General features: G+C 39.6%; 1 protein-coding gene across 1 annotated transcript; it reads left to right on the top strand.

Annotated features, from left to right (window-relative positions):
- Positions 1 to 193: 193 nt before the first annotated feature.
- Positions 194 to 26,434, top strand: slc27a2b (solute carrier family 27 member 2b). The gene is made up of 10 exons (XM_067437102.1): positions 194 to 722; positions 7,632 to 7,841; positions 7,993 to 8,151; positions 11,028 to 11,152; positions 12,671 to 12,865; positions 12,965 to 13,055; positions 13,158 to 13,356; positions 13,453 to 13,550; positions 13,643 to 13,773; positions 25,829 to 26,434. Exons 1-10 carry the CDS (start codon positions 254 to 256, stop codon positions 26,003 to 26,005), a joined length of 1,854 nt encoding a protein of 617 aa, XP_067293203.1. The 5' UTR covers positions 194 to 253; the 3' UTR covers positions 26,006 to 26,434.
- The last annotated feature ends 412 nt before the right edge of the window (positions 26,435 to 26,846 follow it).

Here is a 26,846-nt window from a genome sequence, read left to right as displayed (position 1 = left end):
GCTGGGTTTACCGCTTTTACAGTGGGGATCTTCGCTGATAATGGGAGGGAGTTTGTGATTGTCGCGTTGCGTCGTGAATGTTAATTCTGTGGCTGTGATATAATCTCTTCATTTCATAACTAGCTGCTCCAGTCCGTGTCCATTCCCTCAAAAAAAAAAAAAAAAGGCACCGCCTACACTGAACATTATATCTAAATGTTGCGCCCTTTAAGAAAGTTGGTTTCTACGGGAAAGATTCGGATCACATTGTACAATGTTTTGGTTTTTTGTAAGTGCTGTTTTACTTTTATTTGCATTACGTTACCGTTATCCTTACTTTATCAAAGCGGCTAAATACATCTATCGAGTGACATTTGTTGTATATCGTTCAAAAAAATACATCAAATCCAAACCTTACTATACCTTACTAGTGGATCGGTTCTTGCACTCGGTTCAGAAGAACCCACACAAAACGTTAATTCGGTTCCAGGATAAAACATACTCGTATGAGCAGTCGGATAAACAGAGTAATAAAGTCGCGAGGAGCTTATTAAAACACGCAGATCTTCATGAGGGAGATACAGTAGCGCTTCTGTTGGGAAATGAGCCCATGTTCTTGTGGATATGCTTGGCTTTGGCCAAGATCGGATGTTCTGTTGCCCTTCTCAATACCAACATCCGATCCAAATCACTTCTGCACTGCTTCACCTGCTGTGGGGCCAGCGTGCTGATAGCTGGGGCAGGTAATGTAAGTCTCCAGGTTCAAAGTGTTATTTGTTAAATGCAATCAGTAACTGTTCTAACTGTAAGCTGTTGACTCGCTGCACCGTATCTGACATGTCCTTTGTCTGTGACACTGTTATTAACTTGAATTAACAAATGGAAGTATGGCAAATTATTTATTGACCAAAATGTTACCAAATAAATATGTGATGCATCCTTAGATGCATTTTAACTTATGGTCAACACTTAGTTAAACAACTTATGCACTATATGTACTCAGTCGTGTAATGTATGCTTTTTATAAGGTTATGTGTCTGTCAAATGATAAATAGCTCTTCAGCTATGTAAGGAAATCGCATACTCTTGAGTGGGTACTTATTTTGAATAAGTACATACTTTGCGAGTGCTAAAATGATATTTTATATTGCGTGAAGTATGAATGTAATCTGGGCATACTACAATGTTGTCATTATTACATGGCCTACCAATGTCAGTTGTTTGACCATCATTCACTAATGGGGATGGCCTCATGGGATAGTAAAGTGTCCAGATGTCCATGCACACTTCAAAATCTCACTGAAGGTAGTAGTTAGTTTTTACCTACTGTTTTGAGTACTGCATATTTTGACATACTTATTTTGTTTTGTCATATACTGTTTTCCGTGTATACAGTATGGAAGTTCAGTGGAGATCAAAATTAGAGAACAACAAACAATTTCCTAAATTTCAAGGTCACTGCTTAGTCCTTTTTGAAATTTCCTAACAGAAGCAGAAGGGCAGTTTTTTAAAGCATATTTCACAAGTTAAAGATATTCTGAAGTACAGTATTATACAACTTAAATAAGACAATTGAAAAAAACGCTTGTCAAAATTAGAGAACACTCAGATACCTTCAAGCTTTGGGTGTTAATCTGGCACTTGGTGCTAATTTCTGTAATAATCTGGCAAACCCTATTTAACTTGAAGCAAACTTTCCAATTTTCACTGACTTTGCAAGATGGCAAGCCACTCTAAGGTGACTGAAACCCTACGACACCAGGTTGTCCAGATGAAGGCCAAGGGGATGACCCTTTGAGCTATTGCAAAAGAAGTTGGTCATTCCAAATCTGTAATTTCTAGAACATTGAAGTTTTACAAAGACATTAATTCATTCAAGAACCCAAAAAGGTATGCAAGACCAATACACGAGAGGACAGGACAATGAAGAGACTTTCAATGTGGAATCGGTTCAACGCTGCAGCTGGAATTACTCGCCAGTTCAGAGCTGAACACAGTAAGGATCTGTTTGCCATACAGTGCCTTGTCATTTAAGAGAATTCAGACTGAATGCTCACTCTGCAGTGACCAAGCCTCTCATCAGCAGAAAGAATCAAAAGGCTAGACTAACCTTTGCCGAGGAGCATGTTGTGTGAACAGAGGAAAACTTGTCCAAAGTTCATTTAAGTGATGAATGCAAGTTTAATTTATTTCTGTCTGATGGGAAACATTATGTTTGGCATCAAACTGGGGATAGTTGAACCCAAAGTGCCCATAGAAGTCAGTGAAAGATGGAGGAGGAAGTACCATGGTTTTGGGGATGTTTCTGCAGCAGGAGTTGGTCCTGTTATACAGCTACATGGCAGAACCTCAGAACCTGTTTATCAGAACCTCCTTCGGCAATATGTGGTTCCTTCACTGCGAGCATCTCCCAATCAGCCTGCAATTTTTATGCATGACAATGCCCCCTATCACACTGCAAAACGGGTAAAGCAGTTCCTTGAAAATGAGAACATTGAAATAATGAATTGGCCAGCCCAGAGTCTGATCTAAACCGCATTGAAAATCTATGTGAAATCATTGATGACAAAGTTATGGCTAAGAAACCCACTACAGTTACTGAACTTTGGAAGAAGAGTGGACCGATCACAGTATGAGTATGCAGTGTGAGTATAGTGATGTCCTGTGGCCGCAGATGTGCTGAGCTCATTCAAAGCAAGGGCCTCTACACTTCCTACTAATTTTTGACTGCTGTAAGCATCACATTTTAGTTGTATTTTTTGTTTTGTTTTTTTGTGCTGCATTGGTTATTGTTCTCTCATTTTGATCACAGTGTTTTTGACAAATTAAAGGTTTTTGTTGAAGTACCTTAGTGTTTTGTAAAACATGCTAGCAGAACAATGGTATACCCACTGCTAATCTTCCTTCAAACTTCAAGCAATGAATATCAACAATATTTCTGAAAAAAATCTAATGTTTCTAAATTGTTCTCTAATTTTGATCTCCACTGTATATGAAGTGTCCAACATTCGACACTTTTTTGGTTAAGTGCATAAACTTTTTCTTTTTGTAATTTTCATTGTGAATGGACAACTCGCTGTTTATACTACAAATCGGCATAGTATTTATGCATAAGTAGCCTACACAAATTGAGACTTGGGACTTTTTGTCCTCACACGAAACTCCCAATCGTGCGGATTCCCATTGGAATGTCTGGATTTCACTAATGAAATTTTGCCAAACAATGGTAAACCTGCAGTCACACTACACTTTTGAGCGGTTTTAATTCAGATGACTTACTAAATGATGAATTGATGGCATAACCATAGACTGGACAACAATGGACATGACAAATAGAAAGTCTCTGCAACGGCGTTATTAGCGTTAGATTAAAGCGCTCGTCTGTGTGAAGACTGCACGAGCCGCGAGAGAAATCTGCTCCACTGATAACAGCGGCAACAAGCCCCAGATCGCCTCTTATTTAACAAACAAATAAAATGATGCTCTTCTAGTTAACCAGAGATGTTTTGTTTGTATTAGTTAGGTTCATCCGTGAAGCAAGATGTTTTAAAAAAAAAAGTGTTGGGGACATGTCCCACCCGTCCCACCTGTAAATTACGCCTATGCCACTCGATGAATTGCAGTTTAAGTCACTTCCGTGTTGGCTTCAAAAGAGAGACCGTAAGGTTGCTGCTTGGGCGTAACAATCTTCTATTGGTCACAGGTCACATGGTACAATTTCTTAGGTCATAGTTCACCAAACTTGAACTCTGGGCCCTGTCCTAAATGGCACAATACAATGGTCGTTGTTGTTCACGTGTCCGTTAAGTCCATGAGACCATATGGTGTCACATTTGTCATTTTAGGTTTTAGAATGGTGCTCACAAGCCGCCCCTTTGCAGAAAATTTGTACCCTCTTGCCGAGCCTGTGAGCTCCACAGCAGACTTCTATTTGACTGTCAAAGCAGCATTACGTCACGAAAGTGTGGACTCGAAAGGAAGATTGTAATATGTGTTCCATTTGGCGCAGGGCTTTGTTTCCTGTCTCCTGCATAAACATGCTTATAAATGGAAGTCAATGTAATGAAAAGTATAAACATGAGCGAAATTCACCTTTTTGTCCTCACGATGTGTGTGGATTCCTACCGAAATAGTTGGATTTCCCTCTCAAGATTTTGCCAAGCAGCGGCTATTGTGACCGCACCTTCATCAGTGGCAGTGCAAGGTCCCAAGAGATGTTTTTTTTTAAAACTTCCTTTAACTTGAGTGCCGCATTTTCAGTGTCATGCATGAGATGCAACTGAAGACGTGAGTACAATGGTCAACACTTCTAGTGCATAAAAGCAATGAAAACATGTTGTGTGAACAGTCCTTGACGCCAGTAGGTGCCAACAAGTCACTGTCTTTATAATTTAATAATTTAGTTGATTTGTTTATAAAACTGAGACTGTGTCCAAAATGGGCCACCATACCCTCATATAGTGCACAATATAACGTACATATACCACATAGTGGACATTATTGAGTGCACTCAATCCCAAAATAACGGGTGTACAACTGATGTACACTCAACGGCTTGCAGCTAAATGATACCCTGCACTGTGAGGAATGATTTCCTGTATCTTAGCAGAGAATGGTCTGCAATTGTCCAAATCGTGTCCAAATTCACTCACTTGTTTTCATTCACTGGACTATATTGGTAGAGTAATGAATGAAAGTGTTCGGATACAGCCCATTTGATTTAGGAATGTACTGTGTTCCTCGCAGATGAAAAATAGTTGATTCGGCTTTGACCAGAATTTTGTCTAAAATGTAAGTTTTACATTGTTACTCCAAATGGAGTAATAGGGCCCTATCATAAATCCGGCGCAATGTGATGCAAGTGTTTTTTGTCCCCAGTTTCTGTTTAAAAGCAATACTGAAGTAACTTTAACTGCAGTTACTCGACTGGCCACTGCAGTCCCTGACAAAAGTCTTGTCGCTTATCTATTTTCTAGAAATACCTGATATTAACCTGACTTTTAATTCATTAATTGGTGTTAGAAATAGCTCATATGAAAAGCTAAAACCCTCCCAAATGATGTTTAATGCACTGAAATAAATAATTTTCATAGAAAAAATATTTATCATTTAATCAAGACAGAAAGGTCAAATTTTGGCAAGACAAAAGTTTTGTCGCCTATACAGAAATTGAACACATTTACTGCAAATACAAAAATATGTCAGCAAATTAAGTTGTGGTGCTGTGAGATCCAAATTTAATATCTTGTAGGACTTCCATGAGCTTGAAGGACTGCATCCATGCGGTTTGGCAAGGATTCATACAATTTATTGATGAAGTCATCAGGAATAGCTAAGAAAGCAGTCTCGCACGCCTCCCAGAGTTCATCAATATTCTTTGGTTTCGTCTTCCATGCGTCCTCTTTCATCCTACCCCACATATGCTCAATGATGTTCATGTCTGGTGACTGGGCTGGCCAATCCTGGAGCATCTTGATCTTCTTCGCCTTGAGGAACTTTGATGTGGAGATGGAAGTATGCGATGGAGCACCGTCCTGCTGCAGAATTTGGCCTCTTTTATGGTTGGGAATATAAGAGGTAGCTAAGATTTCTTGGTATTTTAGACTATTGATGTTGCCTTCCACCCTGCAGATCTCTCGCACACCCCCATACTGGATGTAACCCCAGACCATGATTTTTCCGCCACCAAACTTCACTGTTTTCTGGGTGAATCTCGGATCCATTCGGGCTCCAGTAGGTCTCCTGCAATATTTGCGGCGACTGTGGTGTAATTCAACTGAAGATTCATCTGAAAATCCACCTTCTGCCACTTTTCCTGCGTCCATCCTTTTAGCAGGCTGTGAGCCTTGGCAAATGCCACACAGTTTTTCAATTGTCTTTTGTTTAGTGCTGGCTTCTGGGCACTGATTCGACCATGGAGGCCATTTCGAGACAGAATCCGACAAACTGTTCTGGTTGACACAGGGACTTCAGGTGACCAGGTCTCGTGGAGCTCTGCTGCAGTGGAAAATGGGCTGGCCTTGGATTTTCGAGCCAACAAACGGTCCTCTCGAGCAGTTGTCTTGCGGGGTCTGCCTGACCTGGGCTTGTCAAAAACGTCTCCAGTCTCTTCAAATCTTTTTTTTATCCTCTGTACTTGACGCTGAGACACATTAAAGGTGTCTGCCACATCAGCAGTGGATCTGGTCTTCAGCCTCTTGATAATCAAAACTTTAGTCTCAGGGTGAATCTTAGGCATGTTTGCAGAGGTCTAGTGGCAGTTGATGTGAAGGTCTAGCGTACTGGGGTTCTTTTTATACACACTTGAGACCTAATTGATCCATTATTAGTCACAGAAATATAGAAATATAGAAATATATTTCAGCGGCACTTTAGGTCAATTTGTACACAAGCGACAAGACTTTTGTCAGGGACTGTAGGGACAGGCTCCAGCCCCCAGAAGGGAGCAGAATCTTATTTAGCCCCATGTTAAAATTTGCAACTTTACAGCACAAAAAAAAAATGTTTACAGCCTGGTACAAATTTTGGTTTTGATCTATATGGCTAATTTAGCCCTTCATGACAACTGTGAGGGGGTGAATTTTTTTAAATAACTAATTCGCTTAAAAAAAAATATTTTTTTTAGAACTCATTCGCTTAAGGGTGGATAGGCAAGGCAAGTTTATTTGTATAGCACATTTCATACACAATTTAATATTTTAAATATTAAAAATAAAAGGATTCCTCTCTTGAGAAAGCGTTTAGTCTTTTCATTCGCAAATTCCGCCATGGTGCGAGCACAACTGGCTTTTAAAGGGAAAGGGAGATGAGACTCTGATCGGTTTATTGCACGTTACGCCCAAAACACAACCATGACTTATTAAGAAACAAGAAACAACCCTTTTGGACCATGAGGCTTGGAGGTTTTTTTTCTATCGTTAAACTAGCAATAGAAAATGTATTTGGACATGGCCTAAATGCACCCGCACCATACGCTGGTTAGGGTTAGGGTTAGACCATGTGCTCAGATCGTTAAAATAGGGCTCACTGAATCATTCACGCAAACGATTCCTTCAAAACACTGACTCATTTTGGAAAGATACATCATACTAATGTATGGAAGCTCATTTCCCGCACAGAATAAATAATGAAAAAGGTAATTGTAACTTTTTAGCTCACAAATTCTTTTTAGAATTGTGAGATGTATCGAAGACGAGGGAAGATGGCATCAAAGCGTTTCTCAAGGAAGTCAGTTCCATTCGGAGTTACGTTCATAGAATTTATTTAAAACTTCATATTTCACTTCCCACAGGCCACTCGGTAAAACCTCACTTCTTTCTGCCATCCCCCCCCCCCCCAAACGAAACCTACGGTTGCATGTTGTGTGTGTTTTTTGTGTGTGTGTGTGTGTGACTGTTGCTTGCTTTGCTTAATACTAGACAGTGTTTACCAGTTATTTCAAATCCCGGCAATCAAATACAGTTTTAACAATGATTAAAATTTTTAAACGGAAGTACTGTCGGAAAATGTGTTGTGGCGACCCCCAGGTTGGGAAACACTGGTGTAGGCAAATATCGTATCCATATAAAGTATGCCTTATATGTGTAAAGTATGTTTAGTGAACTGACTAAATGAATCAAACAGAAAATATTGTCCTATCCACACTCCTGTAGAACTGCAGGATGCTGTCGAGGAGGTGCTGCCTGCGCTGAGAGAGCAGGGGATCTCCGTCTATATACTGACTGACCATGTGACCTCCGAGGGAATGCAAAGTCTTTCCGACAAGATCAAGGCGGCCTCGGATGAGCCTGTTCCTGCCGACCTGAGGGCCAACATTAGCTTCAGCAGCCCAGCCGCGTACATCTACACATCCGGCACGACAGGTAAGACTGGATTTAATGACCGGTGCCTTATCTTATTCTGTTTTTAAAAGAAGAAGATTTTGCCCCAGAGGGAATGGATAAAATGGTCAGTAATATGACAAATCTGTAATGAATGAGTGTGTGTGGATTTAATGAGTCGTGTGCCCTGCAGGTCTTCCAAAGGCAGCCGTGATCACTCAACGGAGGCTGTGGGCCATAGCCCTCTTCCCGTCCACTTGTGGTTTGAAGTCTGATGATGTGGTGTATGTCTGCCTTCCCTTGTATCACAGTTCTGGCTTTGCCATTGGATTCGGAGGTGCTGTTGATAAAGGTATGAAATGTATGTAGGGGAGAGCGGGGCACAAACTAACACTTTTTGACTGTCTCAGTTTGTGTAAATCCACTTGGGGTTTAGAGTATTTTTTTCCCCCGCATTAATTACACAAATGTCTAGTATAATTGTGGTTTTGTTTCATTAATATAGTGTATACTTTTTTCTTTATTTACCCTGAAAGAATGGAATTGAAATGTGACAACATGCCCCATAGGTGTGGTACATTGTAACATGAGCAAATGACAGCTTAAAGGGGGGGTGAAACACTCAGTCAATCTCGTCGTTTCAGTCAATCTCATGTCAATCTTGAGTACCTATAGAGTAGTATTGCATCCTTCATATCTCCGAAAAGTCTTTAGTTTTATTATATTTATAAAAGAAATATGGGCTGTACCGAGTCTTTCCGGAAAAAACCGAGCGCCTGGAGGCGTATCGTGTGGGCGGAGCTAAAGAATGACGAGCGTGCAGCTACTGCACGAGAGCTTCTGAAAGCTGACGTCCTCAAGCGTGGAGAAGAAAACGTTCCCCTAATAAACCATGGCTATCAGATTCAGCTAATACATATATGATCCAGAATCAGATACGGAGGCTGAAATAAATTAAACAGGAGAAACAGCAGCAGCAGGACGTCCGTCTCTGTGGTATGTACTGTATTTAGTGGCCTGTCAACATTTGTGTGTCTTTACTCGCAGTTTATGAGGACATGATTTGGTTTATGGACTTTTGTATGCGACTAAACCTTAGCAGTAGCAAGCAAAACGGTTTTGCACGTCAGAATACTGTAACGTTATACAGAGAACAGCAATGGAGTAACGTTAGCGCATTTGAATGACGAAGCACGCTTTGTGAGAACGCTAGGTTTACGTTTGGGGGGTTTTCCAATAAACAAAATGACACCTATATTTGTCAGCTAAACAAATGTATTTAAACAGACACCATAGATGCATGCTCCATTGATAAATTAACTAACGTTATACACGATCGTGTCGTTTACTGATGTTTACTTACGGGACGATAGCCAACAGCACAGACATTTGAAGCAGTTTTACTCACCGCCTGTTTCCAAAGCAGGACCGTGAACCTTTATCGTTGGGACCGCTCCGTCAAAAACACACTTCTTTGGTGAGTTAACTGTTGATTTCGTGAAGTCCTGACAGCAGAGACCGTGGAGATCCACTTTTGCGACCGATGCGTATGTAAGCTTCCCGTCATTTCTGCGTTCAAATCGGTTCAAATGCAGCGCTGCCTTCCGGGAATGCTGTGCTGAAGCGTTGAAGTCGCTTGATGTCACCCATAGGAATAAAGTGGAGCGCGGTGTGGACTATAACGACATAAGTGTTCACGGACGAGTGTATCTGCTGCACCTGAGAGCATTGTTTATGGGCGGCATGCATCTAGTCACACGTGCGCGCACCCTACCGGGAGAAGAGCCCGTACGGCCCATACAAGGACCTTCCGCTCTATTGACGTCAAGTCGACCCATACTCGAAAAAAACTCTCCGAAACTTGTGAGAAACCGGAAGGAGTATTTTTGACACAGAAATACTCCATCAAACGTCCAACATTAGTTTTTGAAACTTTAACAGTGTAAAAAGCTCAGTATGCATGAAACAGCATTTCACCCCCCCCCCCCCCCCTTTAAAATGTTATCTGATATAATCACAAAAAAAAAAAAAAAAAAACTACAATATTTTGTCAATAAAATATAATTATTAACTAGTCGAAATAAAAGAATGGCATTTTTTTAATCATTAAAACAACACACATTTTTGATTTTGACAACAAACACATCGTTAATGCAGCTATAAAGCATAGGTAAAAACAGAATAATTATGAATAATTTCTGAACATTGACTCTCAGTCCTTATTTACCCTTTTTTCAAGGTTTCTCAGAATAATTCATAAAAGTATATCATCATAGTTCTAATAAACCTTTCTCACAAAAACCGGTAATACTTAATTGTTGTGGAACTGGAGTTCCTGTCAAGCGTCAACACATCAGAAAAACATATCAGGGAAAGAGAATATGGATCAGAGAGTCTACACAACTTCGTTAACGGATTCATTTGACAGATATTACATGATGGAAACGAACAGATGGGTAGTGATGGGCAGACCGAGGCTTCGTGGAGGACTGAAACAGTTGAAGCAAATGTGCCGAAGCTTCGAAAAAACATCCGACAGCCGTCTCCAGGACGTCATCTAGTGGTCACTTGCGTGTATTGATCTGAAATAACCTTGACAGTGATCTGTTCTTCAGTGAAAAAGTTTTTCCATCTGTCTGACAACTACTTGTTTTTGTAACCTGTAGCCTCCTCATTGTAAACAACTAGTTTTTTTTTTGTCATAAAAAATGAAGATTAATTAAAGAAATAAAGCCACAATATATATATATATATATATATATATATATATATATATATATATATATATATATATATATATATATATATATATATATATATATATATATATAAGATTCAAATAATATCAGATTTGTCTTATTTTAAATAAACACAAAAAACAGATAAAAAAAATAAACTTAAGTAAGAAATTTACTTTTGTTATGGTAAAATAAATGTTCAGTGATATGATCCAAAGATTTGTTAATTTTGGTGCTGTTTTTTTACACAAAGTTTCATCCTGGCATGTGTGGAAAGTGTTAAACCATGCGTGTTACAACTAACCCCGCGTTATGTTGTGCCCCGCGCTCTACAATATGATCTGTATTTTGTGTTAGTAATCCAGACACCTCATCTACGATTAAAAAATAAAAACAATACAATATTCCAATGTTCTGTGACTAATACAAATAGATGTCTTTAAAACTTTTTTGTGCTTTTTGTTTTTTTTATTGATTGTTTTGTATTTAGGAGCCACTGTTGTCCTGAGGAGCAAATTTTCTTCCTCTCAGTTCTGGGACGACTGCAGAAAATATAATGTCACTGTGATCCAGTATATTGGAGAAACGATGCGCTACATCTGCAATACACCAAAGGTATTAAAGCATTTAAGAAGCCAGACAGCACAGAAGCACTTCCTCTTTTTGTCATCTACAGCAATTTGAAAGCAATGGCGTGCTCAAAAGTTTACACACCCTTTGCAGAAAATGTGAATAATTTAAACAAATTAAGAGGGATCATACAACAGGCATGTAAGTTTTTTTATTTAGTACTGTCCTGAAGAGGATATTTGACAAAAAAGCTGTTTACATATAGTCTATAAGACAAAAATAAAATGGCTGAATTTATTTAAATGACCCTGTTCAAAAGTTTACACACCCTTGATTCTTAATACTGTGTGTCGTTCCCTGGCTGTTTTTGCAATATGCAAAAGATGATGACCTGAAGGATTTTTCTGAGGAACGTTGGGCAATTTAACTGCGTGGACAAACAAGAGACTCAAGAACAACCATTACAAAACACAAAACCAGCCGTGGATCATCCAGGGAACGACACACAGTATTAAGAATCAAAGGTGTGTAAACTTTTGAACGTTTTTATAAAAACTGAAATCAAAATTGGATCTGCTTTTTGTGTCTTTTGGACTATATGTAAACATATTTTATGTGAAATATCTTATTTAGGACAATACCAAATGAAATAAAAAAAAAACATTCATTTTGTATGATCCCCTATGATACATTTTTGTTAAAATTATTCACATTTTCTGCAAGGGGTGTGTAAACTTTTGAGCATGACTGTAAATATGCAAGAGTGTTTTTTACTTAAGTTGTACTTTAAGCGAGCCGACCCTCAAGTTTGCTCTGCTGAACACAAAGAAAGATATTTTGGTGAATACGCATAACCAAACGGTTGATGGGCCATAATGACTTCCGTAGTATTTCTCTCAATGGGTCAATGAGGTCCATCAACTCTTTGGTTACCGACATTCTTTACAATATCTTTTGTTGTGTTCAACAGGAAAAAAGAAACTCGTACAGGTTTGTAACAACCCGAGGTTTAGTAAATGATGACAAAATTTCCATTTTTGGGTGAACAATCCCTTTAAGATCTTTTTTAACCCTTTCTCCGTCAGCGTTAAAAAAATATTGTTGCCAGCCTCCTCCAGGGTTTTTGACCATTTTCACAAAAATGATATAGCCCATAGAATATTTTGTTTTATAAATATCTGAACATGCAATATATCAAAAGAAAGAGGAAACCCTCTTCTTTTAAACAAAACATGTTTTTATTCTAGCTTCATTACATTCCTTTTTGATCATCACTAGAATATGGGTATGTTTCACAAAAAAAGCAACATTTTGAACAAAAAGCTGAGAAAATAAAAAAAAGTGTTTTGTGAAAAACTGTATCCAGATCAGATTCACACAGCGATGATCAAACACAGATGGAGTAGTTTGGCAGGGAAAGAGTTAAACAAAGACTTTTGGATACAACAGTTAGAAAAATGTTGGCGACACATCTTACCCCATCCTCCCCTCCACTGCTGTCTGCAGTGCTCTGTTTGCTGTGTGTAATAGTCATTGCTCATCTTTGTTCTCTTCCTCTACAAGCGTGTTAGTGACCAAGTACACAACGTTAGGATGGCCATTGGGAATGGGATCAGGCCAGAGGTCTGGAGGACGTTCATAAGCAGATTCGGTCATGTTGACATCATAGAATTCTACGGCTCGACCGAAGGAACCGTGGGCTTTTTGAACTACGCTGGAAAAATTGGGGCTGTCGGTAGCGCAAATTTTTTCCATAAGGTAGACTTAACCAGTCGGTCAATGCTCTCTTTACTCTTTTACTCGCAATTCATCAAGCTGGATTTTCATTTCTCATGTCAATCATTTCTCATTTCTCAGAAACTGTTTCCATATTCACTGGTTAAGTTTGATTTGGAACAAGAAGAACCTGTAAGAAATGCAGATGGATTTTGCGTAGAAGTAGCTAAAGGCAAGTTAAATTTCAGTTCTTCTGAAGAAGCATGTTTGTATGCATAATAATGAATTTAAAAAGCCTATTGTTAGTCTTTTACATTCATTGACTGTAATATAGGTGAGACGGGTCTACTAGTAACAAAGATTACCCAGAAGGCTCAGTTTGCTGGATATGCCAGGGATCCGAAACAGACTGAAAAGAAGAAACTCTACAATGTGTTTGAGAAGGGAGACATGTACTTCAACTCTGGAGATCTGTTCAAGATAGATCGTGAAAACTTCATCTACTTCCAGGATCGGGTGGGCGACACTTTTAGGTGAACAAACGCTATAAATAAAGCAGTTTATACACCTTTTAATGATACAATCAAAAGGCAGAACTGAAAATAAATGCATGGTTATGTTGTTCTCAGGTGGAAAGGGGAGAACGTTTCCACAAATGAAGTGTCGGACATCTTGACAATGTCAACAAGTATTGAGGAAGCGAATGTATACGGCGTTGCAGTTCAAGGTTTAATGCTGTTTCATAAATCAGAAATCATCCATAACATTGCTTTATATTTCTTCTAATCTAACGCACTTGATCTTTTGTTGAACTTGAAGGGTATGAGGGGAGGATAGGAATGGCTACCATCACATTGAAGAAAGACCATCAGTTTGAATGTGATGGCATTTTTAGACATGTGACCGCTTACCTCCCTTCTTATGCCAGACCACGTTTCATAAGGATCCAGGTAACAGCATAATGAAAAGCATGCATAAATAAGCTCTTTCTCTTTAGTAGTATTGATATAATTACAGTTGTAATCAAAATTATTCAACCCCTTCATGGCAAGCATCTTTAGCACTTAGGCCGTGTGTCCACCAAAGCGTTTTTTCACGCGGCTGGCTGGCGTATTCAATTGTTTTCAATGGCAGCGCCGCATTTTTAGAACGCCATGGATGTAACGAGGGTCTGAGCAAGTATTTCACGCTCAAGCGCTGAACGTGCGCCGTTTTTTACCGGCCGACGAGAGTTCAAGAATGTTTATCTTTGAGTAAAACCTAGCGCTCATCATTGTCATTTTTCACCCAGCCGTCCAATCACAGTGGAGGAGGGGCGGGACAAATGCAACACATTCTGCTTGTGCAAGATGAAAACAAGCAGTACAATAACGGAACAACATACTTTAAAACAAGAGACAGAGCAAATACTTTACATTGTATCTGCATTTTTATATAGAATCCATACAGACACAAACTAACTGTGAAATGAGACGCTAGTAACACCTTTCATGGATATTCCTTATCATAGCAGGCAAAGAGTCTCAACTGAAAGAAACATTGTCCTGCCAAAACACTCTCAAGCGCTCACGGCGAGGTGTTTTCAGCAGAGCGTCTAGAGTTTTCAGCTGTCTAAAACGCTTTGGTGGACACATGGCCTTAGTAGAACACCCTTTTGCTGTTATGACCTGCTGCAAACGAGATGTATAACCAGCCATCCGCTTCTGAGCAATCTTAACCCATTCCTCATCCCAGGATCTTTCAGAATCCCAAAACTTCTGTGGCTTATTTATAAGATTTTAAGCAAATTGGAGCTGACTTTTCTTGTGCTTTTGGGTCCGTAGTAGTGAACATGGCCCCACTTTACAGGTCCTTCTAAAAAAAATTGCATATTGTGATAAAGTTCATTATTTTCCATAATGTAATGATAAAAAATTAACTTTCATATATTTTAGTTTCATTGCACACCAACTGAAATATTTCAGGTCTTTTATTGTTTTAATACTGATGATTTTGCCATAAAGCTCATGAAAACCCCAAATTCCTGTCTAAAAAAATTAGCATATCATGAAAAGGTTCTCTAAACGAGCTATTAACCTAATCATCTGAATCAACTAATTAGCTCTAAACACCTGCAAAAGTTTCCTGAGGCTTTTAAAAACTCCCAGCCTGGTTCATTACTCAAAACCGCAATAATGGGTAAGACTGCCGACCTGACTGCTGTCCAGAAGGCCATCATTGACACCCTCAAGCGAGAGGGTAAGACACAGAAAGAAATTTCTGAACGAATAGGCAGTTCCCAGAGTGCTGTATCAAGGCACCTCAGTGGGAAGTCTGTGGGAAGGAAAAAGTGTGGCAAAAAAATGCTGCACAACGAGAAGAGGTGACCGGACCCTGAGGAAGATTGTGGAGAAGGACCGATTCCAGACCTTGGGGGACCTGCGGAAGCAGGAGTAGAAACATCCAGAGCCACCGTGCACAGGCGTGTGCAGGAAATGGGCTACAGGTGCCGCATTCCCCAGGTCAAGCCACTTTGGGCTACAGAGAAGCAGCACTGGACTGTTTGGTCCAAAGTACTTTTTTCGGATGAAAGCAAATTTTGCATGTCATTCGGAAATCAAGGTGCCAGAGTCTGGAGGAAGACTGGGGAGAAGGAAATGCCAAAATGCCTGAAGTCCAGTGTCAAATACCCACAGTCAGTGATGGTCTGGGGTGCCATGTCAGCTGCTGGTGTTGGTCCACTGTGTTTTATCAAGGGCAGGGTCAATGCAGCTAGCTATCAGGAGATTTTGGAGCACTTCATGCTTCCATCTGCTGAAAAGCTTTATGGAGATGAAGATTTGTTTTTTCAGCACTGAACATAATTATTTGAAGGTTGACTTTTTTTGTATTAAAAACACTTTTCTTTTATTGGTCGGATGAAATATGCTAATTTTTTGAGATAGGAATTTTGGGTTTTCATGAGCTGTATGCCAAAATCATCAGTATTAAAACAATAAAAGACCTGAAATATTTCAGTTGGTGTGCAATGAATCTAAAATATATGAAAGTTTAATTTTTATCATTACATTATGGAAAATAATGAACTTTATCACAATATGCAATTTTTTTGAGAAGGACCTGTATATTAGGTGGCCTTAAGTACCATGTACTTACATAAAAAAATAAGTACAATGTACTTACTGTGTTCAAATTGTATTGCAAAACACCTTTGCTTATATTGAGGTGGGATACAGGTAGAGTTAGGGACAGGTGTGGTGGGATGGGTAAGTTTAAGGGTAGGGTTAGTGGTAAGTGAAGTGCTTCTTCTTTTCCTTTCAGCTGTTCGCCACAGCGAATCATCTGCCTCCATCTAGCCCTGTCCCCTGCATCCTCTTCTCTCAGACCGACTCCCTTCATGTCCTCCTTCACTACATCCATAAACCTCCTCTTTGGTCTTTCTCTTGACCTCCTGTCTGGCAGCTCTAACCTCACCATTCTTTTACCGATATATTCACTCTCCCTCCTCTGAACATGTCCAAACCATCTCAACCTGGCCTCTCTAACTTTGTCTCCAACGCATCTCACATGTGCTGTCCCTCTGATGTACTCATTCCTGATCCTATCCATCCTAGTCACTCCCAAAGAGAACCTCAGCATCTTCAGCTCTGCTACCTCTAGCTCTTCCTCCTGTCTTTTCCTCAGTGCAACTGTCTCCAAACCATAAGACATCGCTGGTCTCACTACTGTAGAAGCTAAATCTAACACTTAAAGCTTCTGAGATGTTTTGGTCTCTGAGAAACTAGGTTGACTCACTTTATTGGCATTACGTTGTTTATAGTTCATCCATAAATACAAGAAAGGCCATTCTTTTGTTGCATCACATCACCGCTTTAATGGTCCCGCCAACTCCAGACACCGTGAATAAATGTCTCATTGAGTACTCAATACATTTGATACAGAAAAGTGTCCTTAAACGTTCACCGCTATTGCGGTCAAAACCTTTTTGCCCTTCCGGGTCAAAACACCTGCCTCCATCATAAAGGAAGAGAATACCTATATACACAGTAATCTTGTACCAACAGCGCCACCCAATGGTCAACACAAGAAGATCATATTTCGGCTCCTACAACTACTGTCCTGTACACCTTTCCTTTCGTTCTTGCTGGTACTCTTTTATCACACAACAGACCTGACACTTTTCTCCACCCATTCCAACCTGCCTGCACACGCTTCTTCACTTCTTTTCCACACTCCCCATTGCTCTGGACTGTTGACCCTAAGGACTTAAATTCCTGCACCTTCTTTACCTCTTCTCCCTGTAACCTCACTGTTCCACTTGGTTCTCTCTCATTCACACACGTTTTCTGTTGTTAGGGGTTAACAGTTTATGACCCAGGACCAGTAGTGAAGAAATGAAGACAAAGAGTCAGGATTGCAATTAATTAAAAGAAAAATTTACTTAAGAATAGTTTGCAGTTTCAAAAGCAGAAGCCAACTTCAATAAGGAGTTCGTAGGCTGCGCTTCCACTCACCGTCTCGTTGCCTCGCCCTATCATACATACAATTGTCCCAACAGTTATACCGCTTTCAAGGTCTTATCCACGTCATTACTGCAATGTGGATGGTTCTGATTGGCTCAGAGACAATGTACAGTCGGCAACATGGGAGAGAAGCTTATCCTCGTGGTCTCAGAAACCCCCATTCTGTATGATACTTCTCTAGAATCATATCACAGCCTTCTCACAAGGAAGAAATTCCTCCCATAATGGAAATTGACGATATTTGCGTCATCTTTGGAATGTTTGGCCAGAGGCTAAAGACTACAGCCAGCAGAGGGAGCCATTTCCATGTTTTACACCCGCGCATGGGGGATGGGAGCTCACACTCACACAGCTCAGCTAGCAGCTACAGGCATTCATGGAAACTGAACTATGCTGAGCAATGTAAGTGTTTTTACATCTCAAATAAATTTCTATGGAAGTTAAGCTTCCAAAGGCATGAACTGAAAATGTGAAAAGACTGAACGCGCGCTGTGAATGTATGTCGTGAGTGTGGTCGCGATTATTAAGTTACCTTAGCTCTCATCATGAGAGCTCATCAGCAATCTGACTCCTGCAGTTAGTGCTGTGAGACTCACGCAGCAACTCGATCATTATATTGAACAGACACATTCAGTTTTTAATTGTAGTGTCTCCAACTCACACTAATCCAGTTGGTGGCTTTGGGAGTGGTCTCACAGGGCAGCAAAGCATTCTGGGAATTGTAGTCTTTCATCCCCATGAGACAAAAATACATTTTCTGTCTTTTCTCAGTCTAGAAGGCACCAAATTCAAAAATAATTTCACATTTCTACTACATTAATGACCCAGATTAAATACAGATTCATCTATCCAGTACCGCTTTAGGGGATGAAAAATAAAAAATAAAACTTCTTTTTAGGAGTTATCTTTTTGGTCACCCTACTGCCTTCAGAAATGTGAGGGAGTCTCTGGAAATTGACTTCAGCCAATTTGTCACTGTCTCTGCCGTCAACTTTACGTTTACCATTTTTAATCAATTGATTATTTCAATTTAAACCCTCAGTTGAATTTGGACACGGGTGTTTAACCCATTAAGAAACGTCAATCTTTAACTTTACAATTCCACTTTTACTAATCCAGAGATCATTACATCAACACCATTTATGACAAAATTAGTCATAATTACCAGTCCACTTAAAGCTCGTCCCAAGTTCTGGATCAACTTTTCACCAGATTCCTTCAGAATTAGCAGTTTCTTTAAAAGTTGTCATTTGCCTTAACCTATCTGTAATGATAAACACTCATTCCAGAGGTTAATGACCCCATACACACTATCAGGACAGAACAGTTTCAAAAACCAATAAATACAAAACATGAAGTGCAGTCATCAACAAACACACACACAGTAAACATATAACTATGAGTTGCTCAAAATTTGCTTTTAGTGTAAACTTATAATTATTTAAACTCAGTTCTTTCTTAACCAATTTCAAATCATGTCTGTTCATTATTCCTTCATTTTTAGAGAAGTCAGCTGGTTTGTTTTGGTTCTGATATCATTGCTTTTGTTTTTTTCAGCTTTTTTTCTCTTAAGCCCCTTTCACACTGTGATTCCGGCAAATACACGGATAATGCGACCCGGGCCGCTAGATTTGGCCCATTCACACTGCCAGCGAAACACCGTAATAACGCTTAACGGTCCCGGGTCAAGTTGACACGTGACATCCTGATGTGACGTATAATGGCGAGCAATCTCAGCTTCAGCGTGGATAGTAAGGAGCTCCGTAGTCTCGACTTGTGTCCAGTTTGCACACATTTCTGCTTGTTTAATTTTAGTTTCTTTTGTATACGAACACTCTCTGCGTTTAAAAAACCGACTAGCTCTTCTGGCACTGCAGGGTTGTATTATTGAAAAAACAAGCTCTAGGAGTCACACGATAACTACGTACACGTTGCGGCATTAGTTTTGGCTTTTGTTCACACAGCGCTCGTCCCGGGTCGAATCCCGCAATATTACTAGGTCCCCGACCCGGGTCGAATTCGGTAATCAATCCTGGGACGTGGTTGCTTTCACACAGAAGGCGACCCGGCAATGTTCCGGGAATATTGCGGGTCCGACGTGCAGTGTGAAAGGGGCTTTACACAGAAAGCTTCTTATATTAAAGTCATTAACCTTTAACCTTCATAAAGTTTAGAAATTAAAATGTTTAACTTCAAATTAGAGCTATATAATCATCTCAAGTTATGCTATGACATTTTTCAAGTTACCTTTAGTTAAAAACCTTTTGTTATCCAGACCTCCTCTTTAAACTTCAACAGCCGTCCTTATCTTTAGAAAACCACCATGCCTTGGAATTATAATTAGTACATTTTTGTTCTGGTCTCCACAAAAGTTAATAACAATCACCTCATGGTCTCAGCTGGCTCTTGAATGCTCCTTACCATCATAACTTTCACTCAGGGCGATGTTGAGTGAGTGGTATGGAGGAGCCATTATTAGGGCAGGCCCTTCTGTTTCCTGTCTGGACTCTCGGCCTCTACAAACACAGCTTACCCCCTTACTGATGCTGCTGGCCTCACAGTCATCTGTTCAACTCTCATAAAAACGCCTCCCTTCTTGGAGGTGCCCCAATGGCGGTGAACCCCATGTCTTAGGTCCCCCTGGCCAAAAGGGGATCTTACCCGTCTTTGGCGAATCACCCTAATTCACATTGGTCCTCATCGCTTAAGATCTTTGACCCTTAACAGGAGCAGGTGTTTTCTGGAGCCTTGGGGAAAGTGCATTCAAGAGTCACCAGAGCCCTTTAGTCTGCTTACTATAGGTAGAACATGGAGACAGGTTAATCATAACACTACTTAATCACTGATACCAATTACATCTTCCAAACCGCAACATATGCAACGAGTGCATAGATTATACTCAGTGAATTTAGCCATAACAACTGTCCACTCAATTTATTGTCCTGCTGACTTTGTGACCTGATCCATTGGTCCTGTGCATGGTGATGACTAAGATTAGACAATGATGTTACTGGTCATGGAATAATTTAGGTAAAAGTTTCAATTCATTAAAAGTCTGTATTTAAAAACATCTTATACCTTTATTATTGCCCTCCTAATGGCACTTTCACTCTTTTTAACAAATCACTGTCTCTATGATTTTCAACTGATGCACTGTGCTTTTACTAGAAATATATTTTCACCTATGACACAGGCTCAGACAACAGCTTTGAGTCTGAGTTATTCAGAATGGTACACTGTGTTTTCATAAACTTTATACTCATCACACTAGCATAAGATCTGGCTAGAAATGAATTAGTCTTTTGCGAGGTTCGGTCTGCGTTCAGTAAATATCAGTCTTGCTCTCTGTCTGATGGCGCGTGTTCGTATCAGCCATCTCACGTGGAATGTCGGTAATAGCTGATAATAATATACATTGTCATTTTAAATCTAGCGTTACAAGCTTTCTGAACATGCTGCATTCTGCTGAATCTGCATATTAGTGCTCTTTTCTGTCGTTGTTAATTACCTCTTTAGTAAACCTATACATAACCAGCAAAAGCAGCACAGCTTGAATCTCTTCCATACTCGTTATTCATTTTTTTTCACCATGTAAACGACCTGACTGATTACTTTTAAGTGTGCGTCCTTACATGACATGACAGCGCTCCGCGCTCATGTTGACAAGAGAGGAAAGCTCATTTTTCTGAGGGGTAAACTTTTTATTTCGTAAGTTATGAAGATAATGTTGGAATAATGACACAGCGTATATTGCCCCGGGCAGTTTTTACTTTAACTGCGCCTGACAGAAGAATTTTTTTTTTCCTGAGATGATTATTACACTTTACAACAAATACATAGCTTATATGATACTGTATTAGTCCTGGTGGCCATTAAGAGTTGCTATGGCTACAGTAAACACATTCCAGCTGCTGGAGAAAACAGCGTCGACATTTTTGATGCGGCAGACAAACTGCATGTGACAAAATGATTGCGATTGAAAGTCATCACATGTAAACACCAGATCAGTTTAGATACGTCTCATGTCTACTAAATCTTTCAATCGGTACAAAAAATGTCATAATTTTTTGTTCATTTTTGCGGTCGCGCAAAAATGATTACTGTCCATCACTGACTTGGAGGAGCAGTCGCGCGCAGTCCTACATCACCGGACTAATTTGCCTAATCTTCTCGAAACTTTAGATCGCAATGGAAACGCAGACAGTTGCAGGTCTGGGGGGGGGTGGAGAAAAGTTCCTGTAAAAAAGTTCCTGGTTCAAATTGTTCCGGGTAATTTAGGTGGAAACGGGGCTAATGTCATCTGCAAACATCATAGTCCATGGAGATTCCTGTCTGATCTCATCTGTCAGCCTGTCCATCACCACCACAAACAAGAAGGGGCTCAGAGCCGATCCTTGATGCAATTCCACCTTCACCGTGAAGTCCTCTGTCTCACCTACGGCACACCTTACCACTGTCCTACTGCTCTAATACATATCCTGGACCACTCTAACATGCTTCTCTGCCACTCCAGACCTCCTCATACAATACCACAGCTCATCTCTTCGCACTCTGTCATATGCTTTCTCTAAATCTACAAAGGCACAATGCAGCTCTTTCTGACCCTCTCTGTACTTCTCCATTAACATTCTCAAAGCAAATAATGCATCTGTAGTGCTCTTTCTTGGCATGAAACCATACTGCTGCTCACAAATGTCCACTTCTCCCCTTAGCCTTGCTTCCACTACTCTTTCCCACAACTTCATGGAAGTTGGATCATCAACTTAATACCTCTGTAGTTTCCACAACTCTGCACATCTCCCTTGTTCTTAAAAAACGGCACCAAAACACTTCTCCTCCATTCCTCAGGCATCCTCTCACTCTCTACCTTGTTGAACAACCTAGTTAAAAACTCTACTGCCATCTCTCCTAGACACTTCCATACCTCCACTGGTATGTCATCAGGACCAACTGCCTTTCCTCTCTTCATCCTCTTCAAAGCTCTCCTAACTTCACCCTTGCAAATACGTTCTACTTCCTGGTCAACAATATTTGCCTCTAAAACTCTCCCTGTCATTTTCCTCATTCATCAGTTCCTCCTTCTGCTCTGCCTTTACTCTCTTCATCTTCCTCACCGCCAGAGTCATCTTACACACCACCATCCTATGCTGTCTAGCTACACTCTCACCTACCACTACTTTACAATCGCTAATCTCCATCAGATTACAGCTTCTACATAAAATATAGTCCACTTGAGTGCTCCTGCCACCACTCTTATATGTCACCCTGTGTTCCTGCCTCTTCTGAAAGTACGCGTTCACCACAGCTATCTACTTTTAGCAAAGTCTACCAACCTCTGTCCTTCTGGGATCCTTTCCTGAAGAACAAACCTGCCCATCACTTTCTCGTCCCCACTAGTCCCTTCCCCAACATGTCCATTCAAATCTGCCCCTATCACTGCCCTCTCACCTCTGGGAACAGTCTGCATCACTTCCTCCAACTCGCTCCAGAATCTGTCTTTCTCATCTTTCTTAGAACCTACTTGTGGAGCATAGGCACAACAACGTTCAACATCACACCTTCCAGCTTCAGACTCCTCAACCTATCTGACACTCTGTTTACCTCCAGAACATTCTTCACAAACTCCTCCTTCAGGATCACTCCAACTCCATTTTTCTTTCTGTCCACACCATTATTAAACAGTTTAAACCCTGCTCCAATGCTTCTAGCCTTGCTCTCTTACCACCTGGTCTCCTGGATGCACAGAATGTCAACGTTCCTCCTCTGCAACATATCTACCAGTTCTCTGCCTTTACCTGTCATTGTACCAACATTCAAATTCCCTACTTTTAGTCCTAAACTCCTGCCTTTCTAATCTAGTTGGCAGCCAATAATGGTGTCCTTTTTGTGCCCGTCAAAATAGTTTAACCAGTGTTCCTTACCTTTGAACTTATGAACTATGCTTCCACCGGTATCTCTAGGACATTTAGTGCCTTCGCTATCTTTTTGTATCTTTTTGTATTTTTTTGATGATGATTATCTTCTTTTAACTTTTTGGACCGTTCTTTTGACTTGCAGTCAAACTTGACACTCAGGAAACCTAGCAGTTCAGACATCTCATGTGTTATAGCTGAAGCACACCTGGTTCAACTAATGAAGCTAAGGGTATATATTTTAGGGTAAAAGCATACCCTATATATTGTATTGTTACTTATTGTATTGACAACTCATCAGTTAAACATTTACCATAGTAGGTTTTGCATAATTGGCTGTTTTTTGTTTGTTTTTTGTTTTAAATAAAGAGACAAAAACTATAGGGCTGGATGATATGCTTATAATACAGTATTGTTCAAAATAATAGCAGTACAATGTGACTAACCAGAATAATCAAGGTTTTTAGTATATTTTTTATTGCTACGTGGCAAACAAGTTACCAGAAGGTTCAGTAGATTCTCAGAAAACAAACAAGACCCAGCATTCATGATATGCACGCTCTTAAGGCTGTGCAATTGGGCAATTAGTTGAATTAGTTGAAAGGGGTGTGTTAAAAAAAATAGCAGTGTGGCATTCAATCACTGAGGTCATCAATTTTGTGAAGAAACAGGTGTGAATCAGGTGGCCCCTATTTAAGGATGAAGCCAACACTTGTTGAACATGCATTTGAAAACTGAGGAAAATGGGTCGTTCAAGACATTGTTCAGAAGAACAGCGTACTTTGATTAAAAAGTTGATTAGAGAGGGGAAAACCTATAAAGAGGTGCAAGAAATGATAGGCTGTTCAGCTAAAATGATCTCCAATGCCTTAAAATGGAGAGCAAAACCAGAGAGACGTGGAAGAAAACGGAAGACAACCATCAAAATGGATAGAAGAATAACCAGAATGGCAAAGGCTCAGCCAATGATCACCTCCAGGATGATCAAAGACAGTCTGGAGTTACCTGTAAGTACTGTGACAGTTAGAAGACGTCTGTGTGAAGCTAATCTATTTTCAAGAATCCCCCGCAAAGTCCCTCTGTTAAAAAAAAGGCATGTGCAGAAGAGGTTACAATTTGCCAAAGAACACATCAACTGGCCTAAAGAGAAATGGAGGAACATTTTGTGGACTGATGAGAGTAAAATTGTTCTTTTTGGGTCCAAGGGCCACAGGCAGTTTGTGAGACGACCCCCAAACTCTGAATTCAAGCCACAGTACACAGTGAAGACAGTGAAGCATGGAGGTGCAAGCATCATGATATGGGCATGTTTCTCCTACTATGGTGTTGGGCCTATTTATCGCATACCAGGGATCATGGATCAGTTTGCATATGTTAAAATACTTGAAGAGGTCATGTTGCCCTATGCTGAAGAAGACATGCCCTTGAAACGGTTGTTTCAACAAGACAATGACCCAAAACACACTAGTAAACGGGCAAAGTCTTGGTTCCAAACCAACAAAATTAATGTTATGGAGTGGCCAGCCCAATCTCCAGACCTTAATCCAATTGAGAACTTGTGGGGTGATATCAAAAATGCTGTTTCTGAAGCAAAACCAAGAAATGTGAATGAATTGTGGAATGTTGTTAAAGAATCATGGAGTGGAATAACAGCTGAGAGGTGCCACAAGTTGGTTGACTCCATGCCACACAGATGTCAAGCAGTTTTAAAAAACTGTGGTCATACAACTAAATATTAGTTTAGTGATTCACAGGATTGCTAAATCCCAGGAAAAAAAAATGTTTGTAAAAAATAGTTTTGAGTTTGTACAGTCAAAGGTAGACACTGCTATTTTTTTGAACACACCCCTTTCAACTAATTCAACGAATTGCCCAATTGCACAGCCTTAAGAGCGTGCATATCATGAATGCTGGGTCTTGTTTGTTTTCTGACAATCTACTGAACCTACTGGTAACTTGTTTGCCACGTAGCAATAAAAAAATATACTAAAAACCTTGATTATTCTGGTTAGTCACATTGTACTGCTATTATTTTGAACAAGACTGTATATATAACGTTTATATATGTTATCGCATGGATTTAGACCTACCTATATTGTATTTAAGTAAAGCAGTAGGAGGAAAATTTGCTTTATATATTTCCCCGGTGTTGAAATCAGGCTCATGTAAATGTCAGGAAACATAATTCCTGGCTGCATGTCAATATCCATGGACCACCGGATCTTTGGTAAGTTGTAAAGAACTTTATCGAGTCCAACCTTTAGATTAAACTAATAATCTTTGGTTTTACTCGTGTTTTCGCAGTTTCCCTACTACCATTTGCCACTCAATCCTGGTGGGAAAAGGACATCAATGCATACCCTCTATTCAGAGGAAAAAAGTCATTGAAAACGCTTTTTCAGTTGAACTTGAGAAAACCACTTGAAACATTTCAAAAACTTTTAATTATTATTTGTTCATTGCAAACAGCTGAAATAAAGTCTGTAAAACATTGTTTGCGATGGGGGTTGAAAATTTTTGATTACAGCTGTATGTATTCTTTTTTCTAAATGCACCAAAATCTAAATAAGTCCATGTGCTTCTCATTGCAGAACAGTTTGGCTGTAACTTGCACCTTCAAACAGCTGAAAGGGAAGTTGGTAGAGGAGGGCTTCAACCCTGCTGAAATCGCAGACCCTCTGTTTGTTTTAGACGAGATGGTGAAAAGCTACAGACCTCTGACACATGACACATATCAGGCGATATTGGACGGTCACTTCAGGTTGTGAAGAGCAGGATTTGCTCTTTATAATATATTTTATTGACAGAAGTCAATCTTTTATTTGTTAACACCTCTAAATTTAGATTTACACCTGCAGGACAGTAACTGTCTCGAGATCACAATTAACAATTTCTTTTTGCAATTATATTGTAATTTTCAATTGTACCAAAGCCAATTCTAAAAAAAAAAACTAAATCAAACAAACAAACAAATGATTTAGCTTATTTTGTATTCCAAATCTCTTGAAGCAGTGCTTTCATTTGTATCACCCTATTTTTCAGAAGTTTTCTCTGTTTTAAAAGATAATAAAATTGTACAAAAAACTACTTCATTGTCAGTCTGAAAAGGGTCTTTGAGAATTTGATACTTTCCCCTGTAGTCTGCATTGAACAAATAGTTTCGTAAGAGTTTGTTGTAAAATGATTGGTTCCCACAGAAACCCTCCCACTGCCTCATGTCTCAAAGGCTGAATTGGATGAGGGTTGCCATATTGTGAGTTTAAAATACTCCCAATTGTAATACATTTTTTTGTTGTTCATTTAAATGTATTTTATACAAACATCTCAGTACTTTACTGAGATGTTATCTCAGGTATATACATACCTGTTTTTGCTTTTTAATTCAATGTTGATCCCTTTTAAATGCAATTATCAATATTTATTTATACAATGTTTGATTTATTTGGTTTATTGTGTTTAATATGAATTATTGGAGAGTATTAGACACAATATTGAAGTTAATCTAAATACTCAGAAACTCTATAAATTGCCACAGATTTTCAGGATGAAATTTAACTATTAATTAAATTGCATACATCTTTAAAACATGGCTTATTATTTTTAGTGTAT

The sequence above is a fragment of the Pseudorasbora parva genome, chromosome 25 (assembly GCF_024679245.1).
Source record: "Pseudorasbora parva isolate DD20220531a chromosome 25, ASM2467924v1, whole genome shotgun sequence".
Classification (NCBI taxonomy): domain Eukaryota; kingdom Metazoa; phylum Chordata; class Actinopteri; order Cypriniformes; family Gobionidae; genus Pseudorasbora; species Pseudorasbora parva.
The sequence above is the reverse complement of the archived record's forward strand: the minus strand, read 5'-3'. Positions and strand labels throughout refer to the sequence as shown.

What these genes read in the sequence shown, in the direction of transcription:
- slc27a2b (XM_067437102.1), top strand. Translation starts at nt 254, where the DNA reads ATGTTTTGGTTTTTTGTAAGTGCTGTTTTACTTTTATTTGCATTACGT. An exon ending in ACATCTGCAATACACCAAAG is followed by an intron (nt 11,153 to 12,670) that starts GTATTAAAGCAT and finishes TTCCTCTACAAG; the next exon opens with CGTGTTAGTGACCAAGTACA. An exon ending in TTGCGTAGAAGTAGCTAAAG is followed by an intron (nt 13,056 to 13,157) that starts GCAAGTTAAATT and finishes ACTGTAATATAG; the next exon opens with GTGAGACGGGTCTACTAGTA.